This window comes from Accipiter gentilis, chromosome 23 (genome assembly GCF_929443795.1).
Source record: "Accipiter gentilis chromosome 23, bAccGen1.1, whole genome shotgun sequence".
NCBI lineage: Eukaryota > Metazoa > Chordata > Aves > Accipitriformes > Accipitridae > Astur > Astur gentilis.
Genome location: NC_064902.1, coordinates 19,738,810 through 19,762,391, shown reverse-complemented (window position 1 = coordinate 19,762,391; position 23,582 = coordinate 19,738,810). Strand labels below are relative to the sequence as shown.

The 23,582-nt window shown below is 42.7% G+C and overlaps 1 protein-coding gene across 12 annotated transcripts in view; it reads left to right on the top strand.

Annotated features, from left to right (window-relative positions):
- The window catches only part of FOXP1 (forkhead box P1), a 392,520-nt gene that overhangs the window by 308,848 nt on the left and 60,090 nt on the right, over positions 1–23,582 (top strand). For 10 of the 12 annotated variants that reach the window (XM_049827079.1, XM_049827081.1, XM_049827075.1 and 7 more), the window contains 4 exons: positions 6,586–6,723; positions 7,810–7,899; positions 13,395–13,554; positions 19,844–20,048. In XM_049827079.1, the coding sequence (XP_049683036.1) occupies positions 6,586–6,723; positions 7,810–7,899; positions 13,395–13,554; positions 19,844–20,048 (593 nt within the window). The remainder of the gene's footprint in view (positions 1–6,585; positions 6,724–7,809; positions 7,900–13,394; positions 13,555–19,843; positions 20,049–23,582) is intronic. The other 2 variants (XM_049827087.1, XM_049827082.1) reach the window with 1 other exon arrangement.

The window sequence follows — 23,582 nt, the reverse complement described above, 5'->3', positions numbered from 1 at the left end:
GGGCTTGTTATTTTGTACTTTCCAATTCTATTTGATGTCTTGACAAAACAAGATGACACAAGGGAGAATACATTAAATTTTGATTTTCATCTAACCTGTTACAGTAGTGGCAGCTTAATTTCTTTTACTTTTTACCGAAGACGGCTCTTTGCACAATTACTCTAATTGCCACGCCACTTTATGAGAAGGTTTCTTCACGGGTTTCCCATTTGCCTTGATTTTGTGAGGCATTTTTTTGAACGTGCTTTGACCTTTAACACGGCGTGCTTGCTGGTTGGAGTGTGTCTTCATTAGAAGTAAATCAGTGAATGGCAAGATTGTCAAAGAAGCAACTGATGTTTTCTCATTAGAATCTAATTTGCACCGTTGTGCTTAGCTGTGATGTTCAGCTGTAGGTGTCTGCCGTAGGTGTGAATAACTGCACATTTTAAGCAAATAAAGTTTACAACTATTATAAAGGCTACACTGGCAACCAGAGTGGCAAAGCCCAACCGAGTGTTTAAGCAGAGCTCTGTTTTGTATGGGAAATAAACAGCATGATTTAACCAGGTGAATATTTTTCAAGAGCTCATTTAATTTTTTTCAGCTGGTCAGGACAGCGTGTGTCTTCTCAAATGCCCCAAGTTTGAAGAGCAAGCCAGCTACGGGTTCGACTCTTGCAGGAGCAAATACTCAGGGAGTGGAGAGGGGGCTCATCCTTCCCTAGAAATCTCTGTTGGGAGTTGCAGTTCTTCTTAAAAATCTACCGGGGGGGGGGGGGGGGGGAAGGAAAAAAAAGCCCCTCCGTGTAACACTTCCTTTTTGCTCTCGTGAAATTCTAGGCATATTAAATGTTGCCGCTTCAATCACGCTCTTTTATTATTTAATTAAGCTCTCCTTAATGTATGTATGAATTAATACACAAATGTAAGGAGTCTGACATGATGATCATTCTCAGTATATTAAGGGTGTTTGGGAGAGAGAGGGTTTCAAGGGGTTTTCAAGGGCTTTAGGGGTATTTTGGATGTTTCTAAGCAGGATTGCTTTTGGTTTATTTGAGGCTTTTTTGGCAGAATATGTTGATCTAACATTTCCTTTCCTAAACTCTGGAAAAAAAATACGGATTTTTTTTTTTTTTTTTTTTTTTAAACTGAGCCATTATAAAATATCACTCCTGTTCAGAACCGTGTACAGCAGGTTATAATTTTTCCTTGCATGCTGGAGCGGGAAACAAAAATGGTAACTTTTTAAAATGTGAAAAATGATGATGATAATCTCGAGGTTGAAATCTCACTCAGCTTATTAAATGAGTATTTGGTTGTGTGTGTTCAGGTTTAGTCTCTATTTGACAAATGTTAGATGTAGAAAGGATTTAATTTATGTAAACTTTATATTTTTATGCAAATTAAATGGGTATTTATTATAGCAGAAACAATTATCCTGGCACTTAGTGAGAAACCTGGTATGCATGAGAAGTGGTAGATAAGATCAGATGTTTCATTCTGTAAACAAATACAAAAATATTCCCGTTTTTCCTTAGCTAGAAGAGAATACTGAAGACAGCAGACATCCTGACATGCCGGGGAATGTCAGCATAGCCCATCGTACTGCCTTCCATGGGTCAAAGGGAGATCTTCCCTCCTGATAAAACATAATAAACAAAATTATAATAATAAAATGCTAATTTAATTTTAAAGAGGGTTCCCCCCCCATCTCTTTTAATAGGGAGTTGTATTGTTACGGAGAGAACAGTTATGCTAATGACAGACTACTTAGCTGATTTTACATTAATATAATAAACATTACCTGTCTTAATGTGTTGTACTGTATTATTGCAAAATAACTAAGTCTAGAAGAGATTCCATTTTGCATAATGAAACAGCATCGCAGTTTCTGCCTGAATAATTCTAACGGCAGCAGTTTTTTGTTGTTATTTTGGAGGATGAAATACTATGTTGGAAATGTTTTAGTCTCGGGATGGAAGCAGGTCCTGCCTTCAGCACTTCTTATTTTGCTGGGCTCTGCTCTGGCTTGTGGCATCGTGCTTCTCTGTTTGCCGGTGTATCAGTGGTTTATCTTCTCCTGTGGCATGAGCAAAGCTGTTTTGCGTTGTTTCGGCTGAGATTTTTTTTTTTTACATTTCGGATGTATTGCACATAATAGCTTTCTAATAAGACAGCTGAAGTTAACTGTTTGGTTTTGCCTAGCCGTATCTATTTTTATTTGTAGCCTGGTATTTTTAACTGTTCCTCAGTGACTTGCTCTTTCTGTGTTCAGCTATGTTTTGCTCCGTTTAACTTTTATCACAAAATCTTTAACCGAAGAATTGCTGTTTGGAAATCCAGGGTGCCTGGTATGAGGTCTTACTGAAATCAAGTTTGAACATACATCGCAGGAGAAGAGGATTTTCTGGCAGAGTTATTCTTTATGAATTAAGGAAATCCTCCCCATCTTCCATGCATGCCTGCTAACAGTTAACAGGACCACAACCGTATCCAACACCGAAGGCACATTGTGTGAAAATGGCATTCTTTTTTTTTCTTTTCCTCTCACTTCATACAAGATTAAACTACTTGAAATTATTTAGCTAGTATTTAATTATATTAATATCACTGAAAATGGGGGAATGGAGATGATTAAATAGGACTAAATCATTTTCATCCCCGTGACCCTTGTCTGGGTTGTATGGAGGAGTGACAAATGCATCCCTGCTGTAACTCGGTTGTGAAGTGAAAGGTGAACTTGGCCCAAGTTTGGGCAACTTTTCCTTGGTCAGTCTGACCAAAACACGGCGTCTTTGCCGAGCTTGAAACTGGGGGTAGCGGAGGGGACTGCGGGGGCCAGGAGGGCTTTGGGGGATGTGGAAGAACAGTGGGCAAAACCCTGGGAGAAATAGTGTCTGAAAACAATTGTGAGTATTAAAGACATTTTTTGCCGTTGATGGTATTAGCATGTCAGCAGGTCTATACTAGTACAGCTCCGCAAAGGCAAATTGCAGCTGTATTTTTACCTTCGCTGCCAGGCTTACATGCAGCTGGGTATCTACCACACCCTATTGTTATCAGTCAACAATACCAAAAGTGGTTCATTAATCATATCAATAACAACAATCGTGTTTCATGTGGAAAATAGGAATAAACAACTTGAAAAAAGATGCTCTGCACGCTAACTTAGCATTCTTTAAATATATCTGCCAGTAGTTTAATTTGAACTTCAACTCCCTGAAGGCAGTAAGACAGAATTATTTTAGTTCTTCATAAACTGCCTTCTGTGATTCATTGTTAACTCATAAAACACGCTCATTTTCATGTACTTAAACAGTTAAGCCATTTTTAAAGTTGGTTTGTAATTTTTTTTGGCAACACATTTAAGTTGACATCTGAGAGATAGAAATCTAAAATTAATTTATAGCCTTCAGTTTAGGTTTCATTTACTATCGGACAAAATATCAGAAATAAATATTTTTTATCTAACGTAATGTAAAGTATATTGCACAGTATCTAAAATAAAGTTTAGTTTTGACTGAATACACTCAAAAAGGGACCCATAAATATTAGAGAGCTGTAGTTAAGAACTTACATGACTGTTTTAAATACTATTGATTTAAACCACTGGCTAGATTTTATGAATCAAAGTGTAATTTCCAAGCTTTGGCTATATTTCTCATCGCTAAAGCACTCTCTCTTGTGTGCCTTTAGCAGCTTTCCAGACATTCAACACGGGATTAAATGATAGTAGTTACAATGATCAATAGGTTAAGACCGGTACAATCACTCTTACCGCTAATGACCTCGGTAGTAATGGGTAATAAAGTGTGGGCTATAATAGCCTATTGCTGGTGCTGCATGCCCTTTGATTCCCAGTATTACCAGGGACTAGCTACATGAAAAAGTTGGACGTTGGGAGTTAAGAGAGTGGATATATAGGCCATCATTCTTAACTATTTCAAGTCCTCAAACCGTACATGCGCCCACACCTGTCTGGGGCGCGCGTGTCGTTTTTAACACGGTAGTTTCTGCTTTATTTGAATTTGTTTGTAAAAGGTTTCCATGAGGTGCTTTCGTGATAAGCTGAAGCGCAAACTTTGACTAAATGTGGCTGTTGGCCGTGTTTATAAATGGAAGGCAGGACCTTCTTTAGGGGCGCAGATGTGGTGTGAAAATGTGGTTTCAGATGGTAAAATGAAGTTGAACGGACCAATGCAAACTTGTACTCCTAGGCATGCCATATATATATAAGATATATAAAATTCTTTTTTTTCCTTGCTGGTTAAGAGCTTCTGTTCTAGCAAAGAGTGTGCAGCTGGGAGATTCTTCACCGGAAGGTACGTGGCCAGTTTTCAAAGGTAGGGCCAAATCCTGAGATTTATCCCAAGATAAACATGCAAAAAAGCCATGGAAGTGAATGGGAGTTGTCTCTGCATAGCTGACGGCAGAATGCGGCCCTTCATATTAATCACCGATGTGTAGGGTTTACAGCACCCCACCCTATTCCTGTCTGTATCCCTGCTTGTCGTCATAAATCTGACTGAAGAGTATTTGTGTTGTCTATCTTCCAAGAAGGGCACAGAAAACATACTTAAACATGCTTCCTCTTCTGCTCGCTCTGTCCAACTTCAATGAAAGGTAGTACAAACCCGAGGGTAAAGTAAACTTCTCTGGGGATGAGAATAATGAAGGTGAGTCACGCTTCGGGGCGAAGATAGTGACGGCAGTATTTAATTAAATAATTTTCTACTCCCGGAAAAGTTTTTGAAGGACTATGGATTAAGATATTCTGAATTAATGGGATTACCCATCTTGATGACGCGGTGTCCTCGGAGCTGGTCCCGCGTGGTGAGGCCACGCCGTGGCACGGCGGCCGGCCGCTGGCTTTCCCGTAGACGCGGGCAAGCGACGTCGGCCACGGGAGAGCGGCCGCTGGCTTTGGTGGGACTGGCGTTTGACCCATAATTAAATGTCCGTTCGCCCGCGTTCACGCCGGCCTGGACCACGTCAGATAGGTGGGAACGCGCTGCGCCACGGGGAATGCGGGCAGGACCTCGCCGTGTTTGCGTTGGTGGGATGTCGGAGGCGTGCGAGCCTTTGCGAGCCTTTGCTCAGACGAATGTTTTCAAGGCAGCGTCTGGCCTTGGCACACAACATGTACACAACAACACGGGAGATGTGCGGTGTACATGGCGTCTGACCTTCAGGAACCATTTTTAGTTCATCAAAATTAGTGATGCTGAGAAATCAGGACATCAGTGCATAATGACTGTGAAATTAGGAATGAGAGCTTGCTATGCAAATGACAGGACAAATCATGTGAAAAAGTCAAGATAAACTGCATATTAAGACATTATGTTACATAAAATTAATACTGCATTTCTCTCTTGCTTACTACTACACTGGAAGATGTTTTTTTTAAAATCCTTTATCTTCTGATCAGCTATTGTCTGCTGATTTTTTTTTTTTTTTTAAAAAAAAGTGGTGCACAGAAAAAGTGCTAAACATATTATTACCTTTTATTGTAATACATGAGATGACAGGAGATCCTTTTTAGCAAAGTATATCCTTTACCGCTTTTAGTTTTGTGCTGTCATGTATTTGATTTGAAACTATAGAAAAGTAAGGTGCTCAAATATTACTGTGTAGAACTCATATGGGTTTTGTCTTTTCCTCTATTGTGGGGTTTTTTCCTCCTTTTCTTTTCCTTTTTTGGGGTGGAGGATAGAGGGGTGGGTTTCTAGGGAAATAGTCTTCTTGCATTACTAGGACTGACAAAATGGTTCTCATGTAGTCTGCAAATTAAACACAAGTGCAGTGATTATTTTGAATAGCTAAATTACATTCTAGAAAGCTTGCAGAATTCATAGCATTGTCATTAGGTATCCGCTTGAATACAATTTGTGTAACCTTGGCCAAGACAGCCTGTCATTTTAATGTCAGTGTTTTATCTGAACAAGACATCATCCTTTCAGATACAGTGTACAGGTTCCTTGCAAAGATGCCCGTGCAGAAACGTGTTAACAGTTGCAAATATGAAATGCTATCAAGTTCATCACTGTAGCTGTTTGTCACTGAAATGTCATGGAAAGCGGCTTTTAATGGTATCTCACATAATACGAAAGAATTGAAGACATCTGTATGCTGAGTGAATATGGAATGGTAAAGACATCGTGGTAGGGCCTTTCTGTTAAAATTGCATAGGAGTCTAGTGCTGTTATTCACATCACTGAGCCTTCCTTCAATTTTCTTAAAAACCTGTCGTAATAGGGTCTAGATCCCATCAGCGCGGGATACTCGGCTGTTGGATTTCTCTATGGAAGGCAAGGGCTTTCTGGGAGGGAAAGGACCCAGTTGACGTTTTCTAGTAAAAATAAATAAATCTGACCAGGGTTTACCATACTGCTTGCTTTAAAGAATTCCCATCGCAATAGCGTTTCGCAAAAGGGGAATTGAGCCGCCGGGAAAATGTGGTCGGTACCTCTGTGCCTGCCGCGATGGGCCGTGAGGACTCTCTCGCCTTCAGCACCCTCGACGCCGGGCGCGGGGATGGCGGGCGGCACGTTGGAGCCGTGGCGACGCGCTCTGACCCCCTCTTTGCTCTTCTCTCGCCCTTCAGGTTCCAGTGTCGGTGGCTATGATGACACCTCAAGTGATCACTCCCCAGCAAATGCAGCAGATCCTCCAGCAACAAGTGCTAACTCCCCAGCAACTCCAAGTCCTGCTCCAACAGCAGCAGGCACTCATGCTTCAACAGGTAATTGTTTCCTTAACAGCTGCTCAGGTGGCCCTGTGGATAGCGGAGGGCTTCGCCTCCCAAAACATTCCCGGGGAAAGAAGCTGCCCGCATCTCGGGTCCGAACCTCGGAGCGGCCGTGCTCTGAGATGAACTGACTGCTCTTTTGTTTTTAATTCTAGAAATAGCTACTGGAAACAAATCCAGGGAGTAGTGCTAGGAGCGTATCCAAGATCAGCTAAATAATACAGATGGATATTTAAGTGTCAGGACTTCGGCAGATGTCCCTGTTGCTTTTGCCCGCATCCCCCAGAAAGCATGGTGTGCCCTGACTGATGGGAATAAACAAGGTAGTGGGGTGGCGCTTCCCATTTTAGACCTTATTTTGTCCATCTGGAACCGTCAAGGACTACGGCAACGGCGGCAATAAAAGTGAAGAGGTTCGCAAGCCTTAATCTCTTTGATTTCAGCCAACGTATGCCGTGCGGTGTGTCAGTGTTTCTCACAGCCCGTGGTCCTTTTTCAGCTGAAAGCTGGCCACCGACGAGCCCCGAGGTCCCGTTACCGTAGGGTACGGCACAGCGGGGGCTCGCGAATCCCCAGGCGGGCGTCAGCATCCACCCCAGCCCGACCTTACGTGCTCCCTCCTGCCCGTGCCGGAGCGCTGCCTGAGCGGAGCACATCTGGGGAGCGGGGAGGAGGAGAGTATTTCCCAGGATGTCTATGCATGTATTGAACAACACTTAATACAGTCAAACCCTATCATTTAGAAAGCATGTGTGTTTCACAACAGAGATTCGCCAGGCTCTCTCAGCAAGGGCATTTTGGCTTTGTTGTTACAATCAAAGGTCATTCCTTGCCTTATTTTAATTAGTTTGTGTAGAAAATGGTATGTTTTTCATCAGTTCATTTTGGAGATTACTTTTCAAACGATAATGCCAAGAATAGTCAGTGTGCACTGAATTTATTGTTGAGTTTCAAACTAAAGGTCAGACCATTACAGATAAAAGGATGCTATTTTTCAAATCACAGTTTGTGTGTTACACCAAAAGGGACACTGAATTGGCTCTCCACTTTGTTACTTACCATCTTTCCTTTTCTTTGTAGCAGCAGCTTCAAGAGTTTTATAAGAAACAACAGGAACAGTTGCAGCTTCAACTTTTACAGCAACAACATGCTGGAAAACAGCCTAAAGAGGTACAGACAATACCCATTTTACTTTCAAACCACAGATCCCTGGGGACTGTCTAGTGGCTATTAAACTGTCATTCATCTTATAAATGATTGCACAACTGAACTGACTCTATCGGGTCTCAGCTTTCAGATTTAGAGTTATTGTCCTGTTTTCGCCTGTATTTTCCTGTGCTTTCCATTTGCTTGCTGCCACATATTTTATAGCAGGGGACCATGCCTTGATGTTCGGTATGAGTACTGGAGCAAGCATCTAGACTTGTATCTTGGGAGAGCGCTTTTGGAAGTTAGTTATGTTGGAAAGGGGAGGGGGCAAGGCAGCAGGCCCAGATACGGCCCTGTCCTCTCTAAACAGGGCACAACGCCAAGAGACGTTGAGTTTGGGCTTGCCGTTTGCAACCGGAGAGGTTCCGGTTGCGCATTCCTCGCGGCACGGGCTTAGCAGGAGGGACCACGCTGGAGCAGCATCGGTGGTGACGCGGAGGAGCAAGGTCTGAGAGGCAGAGGGAGCGTGGGAATGCTGCCCGTTTGCGCCGTGGTGGCGGGAGACCCCGCTCCGATGCCACCGCGGTCCGTGGCAGGAACGGGACAGGCCGGGGTAGCTTCTGCCTGCCCTTGAAATACACTTCCCTTGCAAAATAGCTGTCACGTCCTAAACTTCGTTGACGTTGGTGTGCTTAAATTTAATTCTGCTGCAGTTGACGTTTCTTTTTAAGGTGCCGAGTTCACCTCTCTAGTCACGAGGAGTTTTGAGACTTTGACGTTTAATCTGACATCAGTGCTGGTTTAGGTAGATCCTAGAAAGCTGCCTCTTGGCACGAGACGCTGCGTGATGTCCTGCCATAGCGGCAGCGCTTGTGTGTCACTTCACGAGTGGTGCCGCTCGAAACACGCACCGATTTCTGCACACGCACCCCCCCCCCCCCTTGAAATTTTGGCAAATCGTGCCACCTGTGCCAAGTTTCAACCCAGAGTGAATTTTTCCAGCTGAGTTATAAACCCCTGAAAATAGGGGGGTTTATAATGGAAACGCTGACACAACCTTAACCATAGCGCGCTTACGGGCGCCACTATAATAAAAAGGGAACAGATTAAAAAGTGTCTAAAATGTAAATCTAAAGGACTAACAGTAATTAAAATGGAAATGGCACAGGGAGGGAAGGCATGTAATTGTGAGATATCACTGTGCAGAATGCTCTCAGCTTTGTTTTGCTGGCTGTTTTTCTAATTCAGTAGGGCTTACTCATCAGTGGCAGTTCAATGCGCGTTAATGACTCTGGGATGCAGGCATCACTCTGGACAAAGAAATGATTATTGTGCGGTCAAAAGAAGTTCAAAGACAAGAAGGGAATTTCAGTTTTTTCCTTAGAGATCCACATTCAAGAGCATATAAATTAAGCCAAATGTTAAAAACCACAGTCTGAAAGCTGACTTCAAAGTCACAACTCTCTAATTAATGAACTGCGAGCTTCAGTTTGGACAAGTCGTGGTTTGATGCGCCCATAAATCAACATGACAGGTCTGTTTCACAGTCTCAGACAGCGCTTGTCATTGAGTCACATCAGATGTAAACACAGCAGAAAAAAGAGGGAATATGAAGGAGGTGCAATTGATCAACAGAATTGGTAAAAACCCACTTTTGAAACGCATTATGCATGATCACAGGAAATGGCGATAGCCTCAAGAGGCTTTCTCCTTCTGCTGTTGCTTTTTTGAATCAGATTTCTAACAGCCTTCAAAAGGGAGAATAAGAATTATGGAGCTTCTCCCCTGTGGCTGGCAGGCAATAACCCCCTGTTGTTATTTTGTGCTTCTTTCTTTTCAAAGGCGTCAAAATTTAGTTTTTTAAAGATCTTTAACTCTATATTTGAAGACAAACAATAAAGGGCTGCCACTGTCATTCTTATCAGTTACCAGGGATTGTATTTTTTCTTTCTGTTGCCACTTCTTATTAACCTCTTATTTGGTCTATTAGACATAGTTTTGAATGCAAGCCTGCATGCTGGGAGAACATGAAAGTTCAGATGAGCTCAGAGGGCAGATAAAGAAATTTGAAGGGGAAAGTTACACAGCAGAATGAACGATAAAAGTTAACTCTTCTAAATTGCTGTTGTCAGACAGGAGAGCATCTCAGACACAAAGATGAGGGCTTGGAGCTTAAAGAAAAAAAATACTTTGTGTTAAAAAAGACGAGAAGGGAAGTTAGACAATGTGATGGCATTTCAATATCTAACATACTGATTTACTGTGGTCACACTTCTGATATTACACTATCGAAAGCAACAATAAGAAAGGACTCCTTCCTGTTTCAAGAAGAGCATTTTAACACGGTGGCTGTTAAGAGAACAAGGGGCCCAAGTCTCTTCAGCTTTTTCCAGCGTTTTGGGGGAGTATTTTCCTGATGGTTTCAGTAGAGGCCCGTTTTAACGATGCATTTCATCCCGCAGATTTGCTCAGCCTAGTTTTTCCTGCCTTAAGGAGGTTATTCTTGCTAAATTAGTATGCAAGCGGGGGTCTTTTTTTTTTTTTTTTTTTAATTATTCCCCACCCCCCCGGCCCCCCCCTTCTCGCACTAAAAACTGACGGTCAGTCACATGGCGAGCGGTGCCGTGGTGGGGACCGGCGGCTGCCGCGCTAACGAGGGCCGAGTTTGTACCTTGACAGATGGAACAAGTGTATTCATGTACTGCATCCCCCAAGTCATTCTGTTAGTGCCTTGTCCTATTGTACTGCCGTGAAAGAAGAAAAACACAACAAATCTCCCAAGCCCCGCTGGTAAAAGGGATCCGACCCCCAAGCAGGATAACAGACGGACCCCCAGTACGGTTTCTGGGGTTTTTTTACTCGAGGGCTGCGCGGCGTAGCAGAGGGTGAGCAGAGCGCGGTGCCCCGAGAGCCGGGGCGAGATCTCAGCCCTGCGCCCGTGGACGGGGCTGGCTCTGCCCCGGCAGAATCGGGTCCCCCCCCAGGCAAGGGGGGCTTTAGAGCCACGGAGCGATCCCGCTTGGTGCCGGGGTGCTGGCCGGAGCGGGTTGTTTTCCGAACGGGGCCGTTTGTCCTCCGGCAGTTGTGACAGTTTATGTTAGGCAGTAGGGAGTAACCTAAGAAAGGAAAACAGACCTTTGACAGAAGCTTTAGGGAGGGGATCAAAAATGCAAGTTTTATCAGGATATTTCAGCATTTTAACACTGACTACTGACCTGACAACAGGACTGCACTGAGACCTTTTTTGTATGCATTCAATTGTGAGAAGTAAACAAACTGCCTTGTATCCTGTGTTTGGTAACTGGGTGGGGAGCGCAGTTTGGCAACGTGTCTTGCTTTTAAATTCTTTCTTGGACAATGGGCCTTGTATACTTTTATATCCTGGCTTTTCAAAGTAGAGAGTGTTCAAGAGCTTTTCTTAGGATAGCCGAGAAGACAACCAAACGGGCATCAGCCAATTTATAATAAAGGTGGGTTGTTTTTTTTAAAAAAAACCCAACATGCTAACTTTACACTCAGATGGCAGATAGGTAAAACACAGCTTACTGGAAATAGATTTTTATGTAACACCATTTATTATATATATAAAAAATACATATATTAAGTATATATCTTTAGGAATGAATATTTATGGAGGCAAATGTTACTTTAACTCTTAATATAACTGTTGCTGGGGCTTGCATTCATCTGGTGCTGCTGCAAACAGCTGCAACAACTGGATCTGTCTGAGCAAGCTGTTGCAAAGAAACAAAAACTCTCCAAGTTTCAGAATATCTAAACACCTATTTGTTTAACTGTGTTCCTGAAGTCCTAGATTTTCTTTGGAAATAAGATGAATTGACTTCATAAATAAGAGAAATAGGCTGAGTGACTGTCAGTACAGTCCTGGGTATAGAGTTGGTTGCAGTATTAAGGTTGGTGGGGCATGGTGGCCCAAGAAGGTGGGGGCCAAACCCCTGGCTGGTGTCCATCAGTCCTGCAGCTCCGGTGGATTTTTTTTTTTTTTTTGTCCCCTGCTTGACACCAGCAGCGAATGGGGCCAGTGATCCTTTAGCTTGGTGTCAAGGAAGGGCGACAAAAAGCTTGGGATCTGGCTGGGGTTTGTTTGTCAAAGTATGCAGCTTTGTAAGAGTTAATTTTCTTTCCATAATTGTTAGCCATAATGTGTATAAGACCTCCACCTTGATATGATTCCTAGCAGATTAGGGATATTAGATAATTTCCTTCTATTTATTGTACTACTGCACTGTATTATCTTTCTATCACTCAGATAATTACTAAGGAAATCTACATTAATTTTTTTTGGCTAGCACAAGGAACTGCTAAACACTGGCATGATGTATTGATGTTTTACACAACAAAAGTTTTCCTCCTGTCATTGTACAATAAATAAAAAGATATTTATCAAAATGCAAAGCCTTTCATGGATTTTAAAGAACAAAGCAAATAAAATACAAGATGAGCATGGAAGCGAAACCTAGAGGCTTCCTTAACTGAACAAAATTAAGGACTCTGAAGCCTGGAGTACTGTACATATTAAACACTCACATTCAAGTAAGATGTTGTTTGCTAAATTATGAATGTGTGTAATTAAAATCTAGTGGCTGTTTCTATGAAAGATTTACAATGTTATTTCATCGTTTGTCATGGCTAATTAACAATATTAGATGAAGTTTTTCTTCTTCAAAGGTCTGATTTTTTCTCATTTATTTATGTCAGAAGTGATAAACAGAGTAGTTAAAAGCTTCTCTGGGTACAGTAGTGAGAAAAGCAACATGTTCTTTTACACCTCGAAGGTTCAAGGTTCACATCCCTGTGGAGTAAAGCAACTCCATCTTCTTTCTAGTGAGAATAATTAAAAATTTCAAAGTGCAGAAGTAGCAGCCTTAAATACAGCACAGAGTAATTCTGAACATAACAGAAAGTATTGTGGGGCATGATGGATGAATAAGAGAGAGTAAGTACAAAATACCATAAATTAAGCCAGTCGTATTGTCTTAATAGTTGAGACAACCCTTGCATGAGCAAACAGAGCACAGTGCGGGGTTGGTTTTCATTACGTCTAAGCGTGATGCGATCGTGTGGTACGATTCTCATGTTATACATGTTCTTTGCCTCGAAGAATTACCCAGGACTTTAACAGCTGCCAGCAGGGTTTGCTTTACCCACCATTGAAATGCAGCCACTGCTGGGGTAAAACACAACCAGGAGGGCCAGGGTGATGTGGTAGCGTGGACCAAGAAACGCTGTGTGCGTTTTTAATTGGGATGGCGGGAGGGATTTAGGTAGGATGAAAGTAACCACTGGAGAGGTGGGAATCAGCTGCAGCCCTGTGGCTAGCCCTAGCACCTAAGCGTGCCTTGGGGTCTTTGGTATGGGGAGGTGAGCTGGCTAGCTTGCCTTGATACCGGTTGACTGTGATCAGAAGTTGAAGTTGAGACAAATAAATCCTCTGTTAATGCTTTGCTCTGTATTGACAAATTTGTATTTTTATTTTATTTTTTTTTCTTTTCCAGCCCCAGCAACAGCAGGTGGCTACGCAGCAGTTGGCCTTTCAGCAGCAACTCTTACAGATGCAGCAGTTGCAACAGCAGCACCTCCTGTCTTTGCAGCGTCAGGGGTTGCTAACGATCCAGCCCGGCCAGCCTACTCTGCCTTTGCAACCCCTTGCACAAGGTAGGTGAGGAGTTTGGGACCTGCCAGCTGCCTGGCAAAAAGATAACATGCACACACACGCACGTAAAATTGTTACTCGGTAAGAGGGAGAGAGATATCTCATAGGCTCATAAAATAACAGGCACAGAAAAATCCTGGCAGGAAGAGTGGGCATTGTAAAGATTATTTTTTTTTTTGAGAAGGGCAATGCGGAAACATGGACCGCTCTGGCTAGCAGGAGGCAGGCGGTTTGGAGTTCAGACTTAATTTGTGCAGCTATAGCCAGTCTGGCAGACTCGAAGCTGCTGGTTGTACTAATCTGGGCTTGAAATCCTTCACAGGAGGCATCTTAATCGATTCTTGGTGCTGGGTTCATGGCCAAAGGTAGTAGGAGAGCAGCTTTTCCTTTTCTAAATATGTTACTTGGGCCCTTTCTGGTTCCAGCCTGGTGAGGAACTGGGCGCAGAGGAGCTCTGATCCATACGCTGCCGAACTGTAGAAATCTGATTGCTCTTTGCTGCAGCTGAGAGGGAGAGGTGGCAGTGTCTCCTCTCTGTGCCTGTTCCCACGGCCTTCGTTTCGCTGCCTGTGTGCATCATAGCTTCATTCCTCCCTCCAAACTGGGATTAACTCCGTTTAATTTTAATGGTCTTATTGATAGTTAGATCCTCCTACATCTTTATTCACTTGTGCACTCTGCAAGAAGTTAATGCTTTGCTGAGATCCCTATTTATTTGTTTGGTTTTTTTAAGATGTTGATACATTGAAGCAATAACTACTTAAAGCACAATACTTTGGGCAGTGATTATGACCTGGGGTTTTTATTCCCTCTTTTCCTCTTTGGCTGGAATTTTTTTTTTTTTTTTTTTTTTTTCTTTGAACTGGGTTTATCTGCAAGCCTTGGGACATTTTAACAGACTTGCCTGAGCTCTGTCTGCTATGATGAAGGCAGGCTGTTGGAAGTTGGCATGGCTCAGGGAAGACCAGATCTTTCAACCATGATGCTGATATTTCTGAATAATCACGCCTTTCCTTCCCTTGCCCCATAATAAATTTAAACATCTACCTCAACAACTTGAGTCAGCTCAGGTTGAATGGTTTGGGCTCTTCAAAGCAGCCTTAGGGCTGCTACTAGTTACTAAACCATATAATGAGTTTACATTCAGCTCTATTCAGTTAAATGGGGGGGACGGGACAAAATTGCTTCTGTTCTTCACCCTCCTTTTTTTGCGTGTAGCCGCAAAAGAAGAGCGAGGTGGCTGGTGAATATTCAACTTGTATGGATAAAGGGAGACAAAACTGGGGAGCAGAGTCTGCTTTGCCATGTGGCTGGCGTGGTTTATTTAGGCTTATTTTTGCCAGACCCACAAAGGTATTTGAGCGCCTACCTCCTGTCTTGAGAGAGTAAGCTTTTGGGGACCTGACACCTCCCTCTGCAAGACTCAGATTAGCTTTCCAGCATCCCAGAGCTGGACACCGGGTCTAGACTAGTCCTGTGGGTCTAGCGGGTCGGAGGCTGATGCGTGGGAAGGTGGTGCCTGGCTGGGAGTTGCAGGACCAGGCTGGGGGCGGTAGCTGGTCAGTCACCGTCGATTCACGGTGTGATGGGGAGAAGGCATGAAACGAGTCCGGGGAAAAGGGCACGTAGACGAAATGCCATTTATACTTGCAAAATGTTGTAATGTGCATTAATTACGCTTCAGATTTATTGTTGGAAGCATCCCAGGCTGTTCCCACACACCCACCGGACTCAAGCTTCAACCTTTCTAATTTTTCCCACAGCTCCTATACTATTAAGTTGGCTCGGTAAGGTTCATTGTATAGTACATCAGTTAAGCTGTCCAAAGGAGGGCAATTGGGCAGTGACAAGACACGCTCACGTGTAATGTGAAAGAAATGAATGTGGTGATGCATGAAGTGTAATCTGTGCGGTAACACATCGGAGACACCAGTAGGTAATTCAGCAGTCGTGGCATTGATTGATATGGTTAGCAGGGTAGTGTAACTATTAGTCCTCGCAAAGAAACGTATTTAAAACCTAAGGGGTGCCGATTGCATGCCAGAGACGACATAAACATAAGCAGAAAGGGCTGGTTCTTGCAGGGAAATGAGCTGCGAGCGTGGGGGGCGGCTGGAGCCAGGGGCTCGGCGGCAGGAGGAAAGAGTAACTAGAGAATTCAGGCGGGTTGCAATACAGCACGATATTTTATTTTTTTTTATCAGAGAGACGATGGCTTAAAACTGATGTCATTATGAGGTTTAAATCAACTTTCTGCTTGCTTGAACATGGTCACCTGGGTATGGAGGTACAAGGACACAAAGAGGTTGAGCAACTCTGTTTGTCTTTGAGCCGGTGATACCTGGGGTTGGGAAATTGAGTTCCGTGAGCAGTAATCTGTCAACTGTCCCCACAACATACATTTTTTAAACCTGTGCCTACATTTTCTTTCATAATGAAGGGGACTAGTTGTCCTGAAAAATGCAATGAAGAGCCAGGGCTATAGTTTAAAATAATTGGTAATGGACACTTCTTATTTAAAAAAAAAATTACATATATCATGCCCTTTGGTTTTCAGAACAGTTTGCAAGACTGAGACAAATACAGTAAATGTGCATATAAAAAGAACTGAAATCCTCCCTCTAGTAAATGTAGCTGTGAAGTCGGTTGAAAGCATTTTGCTTTTATTCTTAAGTATCTGTAATAGTAATAAATGTTTCTAAGGAGAGAATGCTACTTCGTAAGTGATATTTTTGTTATGTTTTTAGAACTGATACATTGTTTAAAGCTGTATTTTGGTTTCATTTTAGTTTTTAGTGCTTGCCTATTGTCTTACACAAAGTAGCACATCCTTTAGTGTTATATTTGTGTAATCTTTGCTGCTTTGTATTTAGACACATCTATAATCTAGATTTTACATCTGTACATAGTAGCAATTTAAAAATAAACCACATTTCAGCAGTGTTCTGAGCTGCGAGAGCTAGATCTTTAGTATCTGCGAAATGAAACTGCGAATCACACTTGAGATCACCAGTGAGTGAAAATAATAGGACTGAGACATCTGGGTGCCTGATTGCTCCTGTAGATTTGGCAGTTTCAGGTCTAAATCCCGTTACTAGGACATACAAAGTTGCAGCACTGGCGGTAGCGATCTCGGGTAATTGCAGCGCAGTTCTGGGAATCTGACTTAAAATTTAGCTCTCGCTGTTAAAATGAAACTGTTAAATGGTAAATTACATAATTTATTGCGAGTGTTCGTGGATCCATTTGACTTGCTTTTACCATTTCTTCTATTATTTTATTTAACCATTTTGCCGGGTGAGTAATGAGCATACCTTTCAGCTGCCCGGTCTGACAGGCTAGTTAGGAATTCTCTCCAGAATTATTCTAAAAGAACTAAATTTGGGGAAGGAGGGAGAGAGGCTTCTTTAAAATCTTATTTTATTAATCAAGTGATGTAGTCATTTTCAAGCGAGGCGTTGTGTGCAGATGTGTATGACATCACAGTTAACTCTTTAAATTAATGTCACCCAGCCTGAAATCCTCCTTATTATTTCCAGCATTTTTTTTCCCCACGCAATTGGGTGTATTTTATTTTTCTTTCAGTATGCGGTATAGTTGTCGTTAGTGCCAATATGAGTTACGCTTGTATAGGAAGTTAGAGCAAACACGTTGACATTTAGAGGATCTACAGCGAGGTACGAATATTATGTGTATGTAACGCTTGCGAGATTTTCCTTGGGATGAAGCGTTAGTAGATCTAGAAGTGACCGGGAGAAGAGGGGAAGGGGAGAGGAGAAAGGGGGACAGGGAGGGGAGAGTGAGTGCTGCCTGTCTCTAATTAAAAACCTGCAGAAATCCAGATAAGGGGGTGGTGGCAAAAGAGGGGGGTTGGGGGGGGGGGAAGCCAGTTATTCTTTCCCTATTTGCTTATTCTGGAAAATAAAAATAGGTGTCGACTCATATGGTCTCATATCAATATGTTATCATCAACAGACAAGTCTATTCACTATTGTTTCAACTGAGTAAACAGTGGTGTAAGGGTCAGCCGTGCTCACAGGTAATTGTTAGTGCGCAGACAGTCCTGTCAAGCGTGTTGGCTAAAAATACATCCCACACTGTCACTTCGCAAGGTGTTTGAAAATAATAGCCCCAATACAGCAAAACAGGACATAGGCTTGTGTACTGACCTTTTTCTTTGTTTAATTTGCTCAGAGGTTTAATTTCAGGGGACAAGTAATAATTGAATATGTCTAATAACTAAATGCTCATTTGGGACAAAATCCATCAAAATATAATTGGCATTTGGGGCTGATGAAAGGAAAATGACGTGGCTTTAGAGAAACGGATGTGTCCTAAGAATATCTGATCACTTAATGTATAAATTGAAGCCTCTTTCATAATATATATTAATTGCAGATACTTAAGGATTTTAGCATTTTTTTGTAGTGAACCGTTACCAGAGACCAACTGTTTTTGTTAATGCTACTCTCGGAAAGGCGGGGAAGGTTATTGGTCTGTCGTGCAATAATTTACTCCTCTTTGATATGCAAACGATCCACGGTGAATATAAAAAAATCCTATCAGACTCATTTCACAGTTCTTAACCACTTAGATTCTCTGGAGTCTATCGCCTCATTAGACCAGTGCTCTCCAAAGCTAGCATAATTAAAATCTTTAACAGTTTAGCAAAGTAAAGATGTTTGGCTGATCACGTTGAGATGATTATCTATCCATTGTATTCTAAATGACAAAAATAAATTAAATTTAGACCTTGGCATTTTTTATTATGTGTTTCAAATGAATATAATGCATACTGCCTTTTTTTTTTTTTATTATTTTTTTATTTCAATACCTTAGGTTGGGCGAGATACACGCCTGTGTGAGCTGGTGCTATACACTCAGAAAATGGCAGGTTTCCTTAGGATAGCTCCAGTGCTACAATATGGTGAAACAATGAACAGTCATCCAAACGATGATCTGGAAGCACAGTGATGAGAAACCTCTTGAAAAACACACAGGCGCTGGCTGTTATTATTTTTTCCCTGAATATTTAAGTGATGCATCTCTACTGCTAATTTTTTCCCATGGCCTTCTCTGAAAGAGCACTGAAATAGTCTTCAGTGAGAGAAACTTGACTTGTTTGATCATGTCACAAACATAAGCTTTATCCAAAAGCATGATCTCAGCGTGAGCCCGTGTCACGCTGACGCGCGCAGCTCCCCTTCCAGCCTTCGGTTTGGCCCACTGAAGTTTACAAAGTTTTCACTTGCGTTATTTATTGAATGCTGTGTCCTAAACCTGGTGTCCATTTTGGCACAATTAAAACAATACATTTTTATTTTTTTATGATTATTTCTTGAAGCTTATTTTATGTTTTCATTTTACTTTTGAATGGCTCATTAGCATTGATTTAAGAACTGACAGTAATAATAGTGTTACTTGTATAGAAAGTTACACAGTTTTTCAGTAGACACATCCATCAATTAAGTGAGCAGTTCAAGAAACCAAAATTAATGAGAAAGATAGGTGTGTTAATGAAATAATCATAGTATAATCAATTTGACTGTTAAAATTTGAAAAGCATTTCAAGAAGACAATATGAATTCATAATTTATGTCTAAAAGTGATTAATAAAAACTGTATTTAATAACAAAGCTATTTGTCATCATTTAAAACTTAAGCACAAAATTAGTCATATTGTGGTTCGTGTTGTCATAATAATAAAGCTGAGTATTTTTTTTTCCTAAGACCTTCCTTTCTTTGAAAACTAGCTTTAAAAGTATTCACTTTCCTCTAAAGAAGAAAAAAAAAAAATTGGGGGGCGAGGGGGCGTGTTGAAGAAATTAAATTTCTCCAGCTGACTGCTGAGTAGCCCTTGACCACCTTTGCTGTCAGCCTTGCTGTGAGCTCAGGGGGATTTCTGCCTGACTAGGGACTCTGGAATTGGACCCTCTGGTCTGAAAATTACAAAAAATAGTAATAATTAACATGGTGTTTGGGGTGGGTATCATGTTGTGTGGATCCACCTGCCCCACAGGTTTTGCATTAGGGTTTGTATTACACAGGTATTGCAGGTGTCACACCAGAAAATGTAGCAGAGTCTTGCGGTGTTTGGTATCGGCCTTTAGTTATTTAAAAAAAAAAAAAAAAAAAAAAAAAAAAAAAAAAAAGGCCAAAAACACACACACGCATGCACACACACACAAAACTAACACTAGGCTTTGTTTACCGACTCTTTGATTTAATTACTGTTTGAAGACGGCCGAATTAGCTGTTAATTGATTTAATTATCCAATTTGTTTGTTTCAGGCATGATTCCAACAGAACTGCAGCAGCTCTGGAAGGAAGTGACAAGCTCGCACACAGCGGAGGAGGCAGCCAGCAACAACCACAGCAGCCTGGACCTGTCCACCACCTGCGTCTCCTCCTCCGCGCCGTCGAAGACCTCCTTAATCATCAACCCGCACGCCTCAACTAACGGACAGCTATCGGTCCACACTCCTAAACGGGAGAGGTAGGTGCCGGCGGGATTTCCACCCGTGAGCATCTCCAAACGGCGTGCCGAAACGATGGCGAAATCGTTGGGAGCGGTGGCCAACCGCCTTGGCCTCGGTTTTGTCCTCCCCGTCTTGCTCCGTCTGATTTTGGCGTGGTTGAATAGAGGCTCCACTGGGCAGAATACGCGCCTTTTGTTGGGATCTTTATGGCTTGTTAATTGGATCAATGTGGGCACAATTAGCTAATTAGAAGGGCATTGGATAAGCGTATTGGGGGGAACTGTGAAGACCTTAAGCTGTGGTTTTGAGTTTTGCGTCACGGGTGGCGTTAGTCTTGATGTGCTTTGGGTTTGCAGGCTGGAGGCGAGGGAAAAAAATCTGTTGGTCAGTACAGGCTGTTAAACCACCTGTTTTTCCGCCAAATTCAGCGCCCCATCTCATCTAACACATTTGCCTTTTTTTTCCTCTGTATTTACCTGCTTTCAGGAGACAGGATAGGCATGCGTTTACCAGGTTTCTCTAAAACAAAGTGGATTTTTTTTTTTCAGTGCTGATAAAATTAGCTAACTGGTGTTGTTTGGCTTTTAAAAGTGTGAGTTAATTTATACTTGCTAGGCTTGCATTGTTAAAAGAAATGGCTTAAATCAGGGGTTGTCTGTTGACGTGCTTCTCGGCGCAGGCTCTGCTGTATTCCGAAGGATGCTTTATTGCAGGTTTGTTTCTTTACACCCCCAGATTTCACTGAGGCGTGTCTAACAACATAACTTTTGCTTACGGTGAGACAGACGGTCCCAGAGGAGCTTGGGCCGTGGGTGCCAGTGCCTGCTGCGGGCTCGGCATCGCTGCCGGCGGAGGAGGAGGAGGAGAAGGGTCTCCGGGAGCGCGCGAGCAGCGTGGGTGCAGCGGGGAGGGCAGTGCTTCTTTGCATTCAGGAGAGTCCCTTTGCCCATCTAGAAATGTTATAGCAGACGCTAGTGAAAGCTGGATTTTATGGAAACTGATGGCTTTGTCTTTCCGTCCTTCTTTCATTCATTAGAAAGAGGATAATGGAATTTTTAAGCCATAGAGTTTATATTTCTGGTGGTCTGAAAGTCGATTGATAGGGAAGCTATATAAATACCTCTTATATCTTTCTAATATTAAGAAAATAGTGCTGTTGGGAATAGATAGATTTTAAAGGAGAGCACACCGCTGTCGAAAGAACTGCTCTGTGTGTGTGAGGCATCATTTTATATCCATTGCAAGGACATGTGGGGGAACATCAGCGTATACATTTATAACGCATGTAAGTGTCGAGGACGTGGTTTTCACGAAGACTTACATGGGACACTAAAAACAATTTGATGTTTATTAAACAATTAAATTCCCTTTTTGCTGCATATAGAGCTGAACAAGACAGGTTTATGACTTTTCAATAAATTTTTTATCTGTGTTTTTCTTACCAAGTATATAAAATAAAAACCCATGCAGTGAAATGGATCTTCTTTCACTGAAGAGAGGCATGTGCTGTCTGCTAATGGCAGCCTAACCAAGGAAACGGTATGCCTTTGCTGTTTAGTTTGAAATGTAGTGGAAATACAGGAATCTGTTCTGAAGTAAGAATTTTCTCTGTATGTACTGTCAAGCAGAACTGGAAATTGGTGTGTCTGAGTCCTGTAGTTCTGGCCTGGAGGCACTTGGGGTCTACAAACAAGGCAATACATATGTTTTTATTAGTAAAGTTCCAAATAAATTAATTAAGAAGGCATAAACATGCCATGGTATTGTTTGAGATTGTCTTAGTTTAGAAGACTTAAAATCCTCAGTGGTTGGATTGATAGCTGTATTGTTAAAGCTTGCCATTATACTTCTCTTACATATCTATTGAGTTCTCTACAATATCAAAATACAAAAATAGGTATATTTAGGAATACAAATAAGAGAGCTACAGACCTCGCTTTATCTTGCCTCTATTTGGTACGTGGAGGGTTTACGCCATCCATTTGCTGCAGTGATTGAATTACATCTTTATCCATAAGTAGAGCAGGAGACTACAGGCAGAAGAATGCCTACTGATGCACTTAAGGGTTTTGTTGCAGTCTCATCAGGCACCGTGGTGCCTGCCTGGATTTCGTATGACACAGAAACTCCTCTTGTTGAGATGTGTTGCACTGGTTTCCTTTCTGAAAGGGTATTTATCTACAGGCAGGGCGTTCGGGGTGGTGAGTGAGCAGGGAGGGAAGGGTAGCTGTCCTCCGCCATCAGATGTATACTTGAAAGCTCACAGAAGGTGAAATTTTAGCGTATTAGAAAAGAGAGAGTGCAGGCACGAGCAGGGGTTTGGTAATTTTTTTAGTGCAAAGGTTAAGGCTAGAAAAAAACCATGGGTCTGGTGGGAGCATGAGTTTGCTAGACTTAGTGAGATCCATGGTTGTTCTTGTTCAGCACCGCAGCTGAGCTTGCAAACACAAGGGGACTCGTGGAGGTGGTCCTGAGCCCAAGCTCGGGTCAGATGGGGCTGTCGGGAGGGCTCACAAGTGAGCTGTCAGTCCTTCCACCTCCCATCACACAAGTCTGCAGCTTGGGCTGGCCAGGGCAGGTTTTTGGGTTGTGGCTTCCCCCTGTCTCATTCCTGCACCTTCTGTGCAACTGGCTGTTAGCTTTGGTCTGATACAACCAAGAGCTATTTATTTAGATTTAAACAACAATAAAAAGCACATAGTAAAAGCTGTAAGTGTCCTAACAGTTAAGCACAGCCACATCATAACGACTGCCCAGCAGCAATAAATAATCATATACAGGTAACATTAACTTTTAGGGTGTGTTGTAAAGCTGTTTTCCCCCCCTTCCTCTTGGGCTTTTGAGAAGGAGTGGGCTGCAGGAGGCAAGTTGCTTATGTGGGAGTTACTATCGTCGCTGTCGTCTCCGGCACATGTCACTGGGATAGTTCAGGCTGTGTTTTACGGGGTTCCTGATCCCACAGGTCAGGTTGTGAGGCCGCTCGACGAGACCTGCGAGACAGGAGGCACTCGGCTGACCGCAGAGGCACCTGCGCAAACGTCATCGGGCGAGCAGCAGGTCTGCTCTACGTCTTGGCTAAAAACACGTTTCGGTTATAAACAAGGGGTTTAAAATAGCAGGAGAAACAGTCATTGGGTGCTTGGCATGCCCACGCGTCGCCGTGCCGCGAGCCCAGCCTCGCAGTTGCGCACAGCAAAGCTTTAGTCCTGCCCAGGCTGCGGGGACGCAGCTCTGGAGTCACTGGTGACGCTGGCCACGCTGCGGCTGCGTGGGGCTGCCACGCTCGGAGCCGAGTGACAGCAAAAGTTCTCCTTTATGGTGAAAAAGCAAACGGCAGGTGGGTGGCCAGAGTCACCCTGGGATATTTGGAAAGCAAAAATATGTTCAAAAGCAAGAGGCATCCTCTGCTCCTGGGCAGGGGCTAGGGCGCATCGTGGTGCTGCTCTTGGTTTCTGCGTGCTCTGTGTGTATGGCTTTCGCAGGAATGAAACAATTCCAGCTATAAATAATGGGTTAATGCTTTCATTCATTTGGGCTTTAAATGTATATTA